This window comes from Lingula anatina, chromosome 8, assembly GCF_051362555.1.
Source record: "Lingula anatina isolate TDL-2025a chromosome 8, LinAna3.0, whole genome shotgun sequence".
Lineage (NCBI taxonomy): Eukaryota > Metazoa > Brachiopoda > Lingulata > Lingulida > Lingulidae > Lingula > Lingula anatina.
The window spans coordinates 20,092,846-20,104,606 of record NC_141774.1 but is presented as its reverse complement, the minus strand read 5'-3'; the positions used below and the strand labels follow the sequence as shown (position 1 = coordinate 20,104,606).

Here is an 11,761-nt window from a genome sequence, read left to right as displayed (position 1 = left end):
CTATATGATTTCTTATAGGACCCTATAAGATTTCCTATAGGATCATATAAGGCTTTCTATATGATTTCCTATAAGACCCTATAAGATTTCCTATAGGAATTCCTATAAGATTTCCTATAGGATCCCATAAGATTTCCTATAGGATCCTATAGAAAGTTGACAGCAATTTAGTGAGACTCCCCAGGGAGTTAGGTCGATAATTTTTAGTCTGTTATTAACCGTTTCTTTTGTAGGACACTAATACTTTTTATCGGAGCTAATACAGATATCAGATAATACCATCTTTGTTGCCCAGTCAGTCTTGAAAAGTCCTTATTTTGGATGAAATCAGAGAGATATGATGGAAACCATAGTCAAATAAACTACAAAGACAATTCGATAAAACATTTATATTTTGTCTTCGACTGTAAAGCACACTTAAGTAAACGAATGTAAATGAACAGCTTGTCTTGATATATAGAATAACCAATAAGAAATATAATGTATTTGTTTAACACGGGGATAAGATATGAAATAAACAGTGGGCGTTATAAATTGTTTTTTATCAGATATGGCTCAAGCAGACCACAGAAATAACCTATTGAGAGACCTAGGGTATATTTTATTACAATTCATAAATTTTGTCTCGGAGGTAAAAATACCAGAGGTAAGGTGACGTGCAATCTTCATTAGTTATTTTCCGCAGGGTCGACAGTTAAACAAGTTTTTTTAAAAGTTTATCCTTTCCCATAAGAAATGAAGATTTAAACTTTCTAAAGTAATTTTTCAAGAACTTTGGTCCGTTACTGAGGCTTGGCTCTGAAATGTGACATCTCAACTTTTATGTATAAAATTTTGTATGGTGTGTACGAAATATATTTTATGGGCAAATGGCACTATTTTCTTAACGTAACTGTATCGTGAGTTACAGAAAAGCACAGTAAGTTCATTCATTATCATTATAACCTTTTCTATAATCTACTTAAAAACGTTACGGAGGTTAGGGTTTACTGGGCGACAATGGTTCAGTACGACGTAACAAACGGAAATATTAGATAAAAATATAACACATGAAAAACGAAACGGCTTCAAATTAATATTGACGACAAACAATGCTTAAAGATGGAAACGTGTACGTTATTATTATTATTATTATTATTATTATTATTATTAGTTGGCAAATCCGCTAAATTACTAAAACGTAGAAATTATGCGTTTCGCAGCATGCAGTACAGACTCTCGGGGTCCCGTCAAGGAAAGTTCTACAATAAATGTGCATTGTTGTTTCATATGCAGAACAAACGTTTTCCCACTTTAAAGTACTAGAAATTATATTATTTCATAGAGTTTTATTGCTGAAAGTAGGCCATGACAAGTATTCTTCGGAATTGGAACTCTTTTCTTGGAATGGCTGTTCATTGCTACATGTAGATGGATGTGTGTCTAGATAAGGTAGGGAGTACTCTATGGCTGGTGATATTACTTAATTACTAACCTGCTTTTCTCGCCTAAGACCCAAGAACAGGAGGAACCGATGTTTGACGTATATCTCCGAAAACCACTGTGTATTAATTACAGTTTGATTCAAAACGGCCTTTAAAGTGAAATCGTCCAAGGCGGTCGGTAGGTCGCCTCCACTGGCCAGACACAGCTCACGTGATCTTAACCAGGTAAGGGGCGGTCTCACGGCTTCGGATTGTAATTCGGTAAGTAATTTATAGCATTTTCCAAAGGTGCATGAGGCTTCGATACTGTGATGAAAATCTTCAATTAAGCTGTCAGACATGTCAATATAGTTTTCTAGATTGTAAGTAAGGTCAAGGTCTGCTGCATGCCGGGGGTTGGAGTCAGCGGGGAGAGGTTCTAAGACAAAATAGACTGTCCACGCACTTAGAGTGTTCCAAGTGTATTCAACCCAGGTACCGGCGTATTTAGTAAGTCTCAATATAAATGTCGGTGTGCTAGCGAGTATGCGACCTGTAGGAGCTTTGTTATGCCCTTCACCTGAGGCAGATGTGGAATATTCTTCTATTTTAAATTTGACTTCAGTCCCAACGTCGATACACTCTCTTATTTTGAATTTCAGCGAATAAAAACACCATTTGCAATACCTGTCCTTTTTTAATGTTATTGTATATGTAATTCCGGCATATTGTCGACCACAAAACGCGAATAATGTGCCTGTCGACTTAGTAACCGTTTCGTTGCGCGCTCTTACTTCACTGGCTTGAGGAATTTCTTCCGAATTCTCCGAAGTATAATTTGGCCACAGATCATTGGTAAAAGACACAGATGAACAATAAGTATAAGTCCGTATACTGTCACCAAAATCGTTATGTCTTAATGTTAATAGGTCGAACACTTTACCTCCAAATCCTTTGCTGTGTTCTCTGTAAAAGAGGAAACAATGTATTCGAACAGAATCCTGCCATCTTTGTTCAAAATATATCGTCATATGAGTGTTATGTAGGAAAAACGTGTACCGCAGTTCTAGGTCCCCCAAATAAATTAACAGCATTCCATTAAGTTGACAATCTGATCTAATCGGCACTCTCACATTTTCAAAAAATTCATGACCAGAACTTCCATTATATCTTGTTTGGCATGTGCTGTTACTGTTAAAGTATAGAAAATCAACCCTCTGCCTTATCTGGCTGTCTGATTCATTCCAGTGCACAATGTGGCTGTCTTCAAGCCTATATGACAAACTGAATGTTATGTTACGTTTAGGCATTAAGCACGACCCACTGGCATTGTCAAATCTAAAACAGTAGAATGTTACACGTGGTCGACTAAAAAAGATAACAGCCTTGAGTTTTTCAATACCAAATATGTACTCCACACCATTGTAGTTGCAACTCGGCCCGACCACCGCCAAGTTATATAAGTCACTGTAACCAGTAAGGATTTTTCCAAAGAACAGACAACTTTCTCCACCCAGTCCTTGCAGCATAAAAGAGGGTGGTATCAAATAGAGAAAATTGCTTTCCAAACTGACCGTCGAATTTGAGAAAAGATCGATATCATAGCGAACTAAGGGTGCAGGGGTTACAGTTCGAAAAACCGAAATGTGGTTACTGAGGTTTGTACAAGACGTGTCCAGGCTGCCGTTAGCGTTTCTTGAAGATTGGCATACTGTTCCGGGGGTATGGCGTGTTACAAAAGACGTGTAGCGGGCAACGAACACCCATGGCGTAGGGCCCGTTGTGTGCCTTTCCTCAGTTAAGTTAAAAAATGCATTCCAACCTATTGTGCTAATGGAACCATTTTTCAGAGGTATATGAGTGTCAGTTGGATACAAAATTATCCTGGATCCTGGGGGTCCTTCGTATACCTGCAATGTATACGGTACAGATATGTTTGAAGAAATGCTTGAATACATTTCCCAGAGCAGTGAAATCTGATCACCACCTGGAGCACTGATATGGACGTGATATTCCACTTTACTATCGCACTGCGTCGAAATTAGCCCAGTTTTTGGATGAAACTCGCCTTGGCGTGAAGACAAAAATGTAGGTAGTTGAACCTGATGACATTCTGAAAATACAACCTGATATTCGATGTGAAATTTGGTCCGTTCTGCAAAACCATAATTTTTGAAAAATTCCAAGCAGAACTTATTTCCGGGTAAGGTGAGTTCCGTTGAGTTGAGATATGTCATAACTCCACAAAAATCACCGTAGAGACGAGAGTCATTACATGAGCCGATAGATATAGAAAGATAATCGAACAAACAAAGTAGTATGAAATAGTTAAATCTTAACCTTAACCCACTGCCCTTAGAAGTAGTTATCTCCCATCTCATGAGTATTTCATAAGAACCTTGGCCAAAATTTGGACTATGAATAACACCGCATATCCCAGTAATGTCCAGATGGATTGTTCCACCCTCTATACGTCCATACGTTTGTTTCTCACACACGTCCCAAGCACATTGTTCAATTAACTTCCACGCTTTATAATTCGTCAACGCCGGTAATTGCAACACAGAAATCTTCAAGCATTCGCGAATTAATGAACGCGCATTAGACGCTGTTAAGTGAGCAATGCCATCACTGACACCACATACAGAGAAAAGCGTGAAAACTGAAAGGAACATGCACCACGTCTTTTTGATTCCCATCGCCAAGTCTCAAATCGACTGCCGCCTAAGTAGTGCTGCACGCATCTGACACGCGCGAAAAAGCGCCGCTCTTTATCTTTTGTAATCAACAAATGGTCGCCATGCAATCTAATGATGGTTCTTTTATTGATTCAGCTACATTAAAATTAAAAAGAATGAGACAAATGTGTCAAAAGAGAGGAAAGTCATTAATAGTGTAGTGGATATGTGTGTATTATGGCTGTTTTAGAAGACGCTGTTTCGCTGCCGTACCGGTCTGACTTAACAGAGAGTCCCCCATGATAAGATAAAGAGTCCTGTTTCCAAATTTCCACAGGTAACCCTCTGCCGAATTTTAACCCACTTACCACAGGCTAACCCTAACCTGTATTATTAAATGGAGGTTGGGCTCGCTGTCCGGTGTGACGGACCCTCAGGTTCGTCACACCGGTGTTAGTTAATTTTTTTCTTCTTTTAATCTTGTTCCCAAGTACGCTTTTATTATTCCTAAAGTATGACAAATGAATAAAAAGTGAACACGCAGTATTTCAAACAATTGAAAAATAAAGTTTTGCTAAGTAAAAGGAGCCAGTAGTATGATACAACATGTCGACAATGTTTAATGACTTATTTTTGTTTTAATTTTGAGAGGACAAAATCGCCACTCTCTGCTCCAAGGGAACTGATATACCACTACTGTTACGGTTACATATTTCATGAAATGCTTTTCCTAATACCAGCATCTTTCAAAGGTCGATTGCCGATAAAATGTACAGTTTGGAGCAGTTAGTACATTCAAATGTTTCATCATATAGGAACAAAGCGCTGACGTGCATTTCGTCCACTATGACTAAGAGACGACACAACGTCACCCTGAGCGTCGGAGATAACCTGAAAACCAACCTTTACTATGGCATGTCCTTGCCGTCTAGAGGTTTGTTTCAAGTTATCTCTAATGCTCTACCAGCATTTTAACTGTATTTTTTGGGGTAAAGTATATGGCTTGAAGTGATCACATTTGTACACTGTTTTTTTCTCTTTTTTTAATCTAATCGGATTTGGCTGCTAAACAACCTGAATATGATTGGCAATATGACGCCTTTCGGGAAGATGTGAAATTTATTGAATCACACCAATACATATCATCAATACAATATAATAAAAAAGGGAGAGTTCACTTCTTATATACCGCACTACTGATGAGTCTCCGTGCAGTTGACGGACGCCTGGTCATTTTGACCCTGGTACAGTCTGGGTGTTGACTCTACTGCCTCCCTGGGGAGGTTATGGCCCAGCATGACGTATGAAGCGTTGAAAGCTATCAAACGAAAATATCTTTCTCTGCCAGACCATGAACGTTATCCCTGCTTCAGCACCTAAGTGATGAGAGCCAAGCACAACAGGTACCGTTTATGATAATTAAAATTATGATCTTTATAAGCTCTAGATTATTTTTACAAAGGTTTATGACCACACATAAGTAGCTTAATGAAATATGTAAAAAATAATGTATATACTTACATATAAATTATAATATACAGGCATTAACACCTGATGAATTTACACAGATGAAAACAGAGCTACATGACACATAAGCATTGCTATTTATATTAATATCTGATTTATTATGCTTTTCTCTCATTAGAAGGTAACGTATTGTTATTATTAGCCAATCTTGCTGGATGTTTTATTGTACCATTGTGTCATACGGTTTTAGTTGGTTTTACCTAAAAAGAGTAGTATGTCCCTAGGCAGAGTAGAACCCATGTTCTCCAGCTTCAAAAAACGGATTTCTTCTCGAGTTTATCCAAATTTTAATAGTGAGGACCTCTGTTAGGTTGTTATTCTAATTCCTGGAGGTAAAACCTCGCCTTTTCCAAAACCCTATATCCGCCTTTATGAATAGAATGCCTTCTACTTACCAGTTATCATTTAGGTCTAAAGTAAAATTATAGTTGAATATATTAATAAGCAGGCAGAATACTTTAATACCATGGTATACCGCTTGTAGGGTGGTGGTGGTGGTTAGCTATTTCTTCCCTTAATTACAGGATTTTGACAAAAATAACTTAGTACTTTTATTAAAAAAGACATATTTAGAATAGTGACAAGTTATTGCAAGGAAGTCCACTAGGTATCCAAGCAGGCTGCTTCATGTGTTTAGCAGCTCCACGCGTTTAGCTTTGCGATCATATACCGGTGAAACTAAACACATAGCTAAACGCGTAACACTGCTAAACATGTCTAGCATTTTCTTCTGTGAGAATCATGGCTTTTCTAAACTTGTGTTATATTTGTTTAAAAGCAAAACACTGTTTTTACAGTGTAGATTTAATGAGACCCTAGAACTGAAATACTTGAGGTCATCTTGACGCAAAAAAATCTACATACCTCCAACACAGCCATAGACGCATAAGAAATACATCACCAATGATACCAAAGGACATTACAGTGAACAGGGCGGAGTAAATTGCTTGTGAAAAACGGAAAAACATGGTTCCCTGATGAAATGAGACAAAAGAAAAAATGACGACAACAAATTTGAATATGATTTTTTAAAAAATAAATTGTACTGGAGGGGATTGGGGGTTACTTGTCACCTGCAACCCCTCGTAGTCTACGACCCCACATTATTGAAATAATTCTACTTCCTATAGACCAGAGTGGATACGCAGGTGTAAAATATCTTAAGGGGTATTCTGCATGTCATATTGAATTTTACTTCAACAGCCACGACCTTAGCAAAGATGGTATGTATGATATAACTCAATTTACATAAGGTTATCCCTTCATGTTATCGAGAATCTAATATCCAACAACATATAAGGAGATACCAACTGTCCTTTTCCTTTCAGAGCGCCACCACCATGTTTGGACAAACTCTACTTGTAGCGTTGGTTTTGACATTTTGTTTCTACAGAGAAACGGGTAGGTAAGAGTGGAACTGGTTGGAAAACATTTGGCGTTTTTTTTTTTTTTTTTTTAATATTTAGAATAATTTTAGACAAACGATTTAGGACTATTTTTCACCCATAAATTAAGCAGTGGTAGTCCAATTAAATGAAATGTTAATTTGCTTTATGTCAGGTTAATATATAGATAATGTTTGAGATCAATACTTATATATTTGTATGGAATACTATTGATTTTTATGACACGAATCAGAACAAAATATTGGTCTTAAACTCGTTACAGACAGCTGACTGAAATATTTTGTTGATTTTGTACTTTGGCTAGTTACCAGGGTCTAAATTTTGTTAGTAGCAACGTTCTTGACCATATGGACAGTAATCAACAGAAAGTTAAGAATCCTCTTTCATGTGACATAGAATTTCTATGTCACAGTGTGCGTGTGTTCGTTTGCTCAAAATTCCGACATTTGGTCTTTTACGTAAATGCGTATTATCCGGGGCTGACTGTCACTAATGCCACCAGTTTAGGTGCTGAATGCTTAAAGTACATCTGAAATGGATCAAGATTCAAAATTGTGAAGAATGCAATATAAAAAAAAAAACATTTGCGTTAATTTGTAAATGGTTGGACAATTTATAGAATAGTTTTTTATCATTCATTCAATCACTGCGCATTTTTGTCTACTTTTTGTCTTGCTTAAATTATTATATGTGTTAAATTTGTAGCTGGCCGTAGGGTACTACACTTCCCAGAGCCAGCTAACACGTTGTCTCGGTCACTGCTGGAGACAACTACCCCCGATTTGGAAGCTTTCACTGCCTGCGCCTGGATCAAAACTATCCGTACCACAAGCGGCCCCATTCTCTCCTACGGCTCTAAACGCCATCCCCGGAGTATTGAGATATCATACAGTCCTCATGGTCATGGGTACTCTGTCATTTTAAATGGGATCAGCATGTTGGGTGGGTATTACGGTGGCGAAGCGCCTCTACCAGCGGACGGAAAGTGGCATCACATGTGTGTCATGTGGAGCGGTGTCAAGAGAAAGATAGATATCCATAGGGATGGTCTCCACACGTTGAGATTTCCTGTGAATGTATCGCACATAACTGGAGGTAAGGCCAGAGATATGACATCTGAAAAATAAAGACTTACTGAAGACCTTATTTTCACTATGAGTACAACATCAACAATTGGTTTTGATTGATATAAGCGGTTTAATTCTTTCAACCACGTTTATTCGAATGATTAAACACTGTCCTGAAGGTCATGACTAAATATTATTATGTTTTAACGTCTTTAACACTAATTCATTGCAGCAAAAAATATTTCTATTTGATTCAAGTTGAAACATTGGCTGACAAAGTGAAATGACAAGTCAAATGAAAATTATCTTTTCATTTTATAATTTCAGGTGGTGATTGGGTTGTTGGACACACCCATTTGGAGGCAATGTCTGATGGGTATCCTAAATATCCGTCATTCGTTGGATTTGTCGGAGATATCAATGTCTGGAACAGGGAGATGGTGGACATTCCCGGCCTGGCCGTATGCGCCAATGGTAACGAGGGTAGTCTCATATCCTGGGATACTGTCACCAAGACTAACTTCAAGGTCGCCACATATGCTGCGCATTGTTAATGTTTCACTACATGCGTCACTTTGTTTTGAGGCAGAAAAAATGCGGAATAGAGAGGATGTCCTAATTTTGCGGAAAGTATGACATAAATTAACTCTGCAATATTACACTATGACCATTTACCGTATCACGTCAAGATCATGTGGCTGTCACGTGATTATACATCTTTTAGGAAAACCCAAAAACCAAGTGCTTCTCTTTCTCGTGCACCTTAATGCTGAACTGTGAACTGAACTTGTTATCAATCTGTACTTTAGGCTAAGCCGTATTGTAGAGGCAAGCAATAAATATGTTTTTCTCGCATTGGAGCCTTTTTTGCATACACAAGATTACAAGGACCAATGTACCTTGGTATGTATACACTATTACGCAAGGAATAAAATTGCAAAAACCAAAAACCAGACGGAAGGTAAATTATTTCTACAATTTGATATAATGAAACAATTGCAACTAGTATTCCCTGTAATCGCCATAAAATGCATTGCATTTTTACACATTGTTATTTTATTAAATTCAATTTTAGAGTATATGCTGAATAAGTACTTCAAATGAAGCAGAGCTTATGATAACTTCATTAATATGCATGAGTTAAAAAACATAACAACAGCCCAAATAGCTATGAAAAAAACTTTTTTTAAAATTTAAAATGAAATTCGGTGGTATAAAACAGTTTTAATGAATGATAACGAATAATAAACTTGTTTTCAAAGTAACTTAAAATGTCAATCTCAAATTACCATTCATTTCACAAACTCTTAATTTTATAGAGTTCTCTTGCACGCAATAGCTTGTGGTCTATGTGAGGGTTCAACCTGCCCCGAGCAAGGTGTCTTTTTTAAAGGTTGACAGCAGTTTTTGGTACTTAAATGGACTACGATTAGACATTTCTGTGAAATTTGAAACAATTACCTTTCATTTGATGTTTTATTGGAACACAAACCAATGAAAATAAGAATTAAAAACCCTTTAACATACTTACTTTTAAATGCAGAAATCTTTTGTTTAGACTCGCCGCTTCAGTGAAACCTTTTTTTTCTTTACTCTTTTTTGGCGTCGTTGGATAGATCACTTTACAAGATGTGATAATTGTTTTTTTGTTTGTTTTTTTTACCTCGTAGTTATATTTTCATTAATTGACAAGGGGATTACTTAACCCCGGGGTCCAACTAGCCCCGGTCTCCAGTAAGTTAATTTTCATATATACGTGTACAGTATAACACAAATTACACATTTAAGTAAACGAAGAAAGTAAACTTTGATGAAATAAGTAGAAAATGGCTTTGCGTCAATAGGTTAAACTAAGAGCACAACTAAAGGTATGGAAATTAAGATGTAGTGATATATTCAAAATTGTTCTGTGAAGCCGTAAACCGAAAGATTTTAAACACGTGGGGTAGGGAGCCCCCCCCCCCCCCCCCCCCCCCCCACTCCCCAAAGCCGCAGCAAATAACTTTGACAACCTGTTGGAACAACTTCGCTTTCCTATGAAATATCTCCATTTTGCATGCATATACATTTTGCACAATATAAAACCTACACCGTGTTTGTAACTAAGCCAACGACAGGGTATTTAGACGCACATTTGATAAATTGCTATGTGATCTCCCATAGTCTGCTTTATGAAAATTTCAAAAGCACCCTGCTACCGAGGGAATGAAAATTTATGTTCTTACCAGTTTTTGGACACTTCACATGGCTGCACAGTCCCATTTGCTAAATTACAGAAACACATTTTAAATTAAATAAGTTATCGCGTATTTCTTCACGCCCTTCAGCATGCGTGATTTATCTGAGAGACGAGATCCCAGTAAGGGAAAACTTTATAATGCTCTCCCGGTTAATGGATGCTTCTTAAGGGGTTTAGGTCTATTGCATCCTTCCAAAATGGTTTCGATGCCTTTTGTTTCATAACGATGATGAAATGGTATCATTATTGTATATCTTAAACACATGTTCCAATAGGTTGTTTTTCTCAGTCGGTTGTTTCAACTAAATTTGACATTTTCATTGAGATATTCGAATGAATATCATTTCAAATGCATCAAAAAAAAAAGTCATGAATTTATCCTTTAAAGGGTTGTAATCTATAAGATGTTGTTTCAAAACGTATTTGACTTGCTGGGCGTCGCATTAATGGAGAAGGACAACATTGCATTGCAAATCCAGTTTACACTCTTCCATGTAAACAGGAATCATTGTATTCGTCGCAAAGGCTGATCAGTGCCTTTCTAAATGATTTCTAGTCGAAATTTGACTTTCTAAAATCCATCTTAAGTTCTTAAACATTAATAACAAGCAGAACGGTTTAACGGTATCTTTGTCAACTAATGAAAGATTAGCACGGAGTTTTCTCGACTATTCTTCACTTCAAAACCACAGTTAGAAGTAGCGAGTTGGTATTGAAAGGTCGGACTCGGGGTTTCTGACGCCGTCCAGTGGCACACAGAAATGTCGAGGAGATAAAAGAACTCAACCTTGCATGTAATCAGACGCCATTCTCGAAAAATATCCAATTCACTCAGAAGCATTGATAGCCGAACGCACATGTGTGCCTATAGTCCATTTTTTTGTCAAAACTCATGAGGGGGTAAATACATGTATGACAGTAATGAAAGCTTATGTTATGTTATATCTACTTTTCTCACGACTGCTTATTTCTCTACGAATTATCTGCCATGGACCACTGTTATATATATTCTTGTCATTATTGGTAGTCAACCATATAGTAACACTTGGCACAGGCAAATAACAACATGAATCATTTAAACTAGACTGATGGTTTTATGATCTCTGACAGGAAGTCACTGAAGAGTCTCAGTTTTGATGAATGTTTCCTTTTCATTGTTCGTTTGGAGAAATGCTGAGGAGAACTGATATCGATGTGTTTTTAATAATAATGCAGGGAGTGGTGCACCATTTATCTGTGGTGGTAACCAAACGAATCCAGAAATGAAATATTGATTTTTTTTACCGTTGGCCCTTTTCATGATTTTTCCGTCACTACAAATCTCAACGGAGGCAAACTGACACGGAATTAAATTCAAAGTCAAAGTTGCATATGTATAATATATAGGCCCTATATAAATTTTCTGTTGGTTGGTTAAGGTGTTTAAACAATATGTTTGTAC

At 37.1% G+C, this 11,761-nt stretch overlaps 1 protein-coding gene across 1 annotated transcript; it reads left to right on the top strand.

Moving 5' to 3' along the window:
* The first annotated feature begins 4,927 nt into the window (after window positions 1-4,927).
* On the top strand, window positions 4,928-8,949 carry LOC147760543 (C-reactive protein 1.4-like). The gene is made up of 3 exons (XM_087018817.1): window positions 4,928-5,015; window positions 7,720-8,109; window positions 8,409-8,949. The coding sequence occupies exons 1-3, from the start codon at window positions 4,928-4,930 to the stop codon at window positions 8,633-8,635; spliced, it is 705 nt and encodes a 234-aa protein (XP_086874943.1). The 3' UTR covers window positions 8,636-8,949.
* The last annotated feature ends 2,812 nt before the right edge of the window (window positions 8,950-11,761 follow it).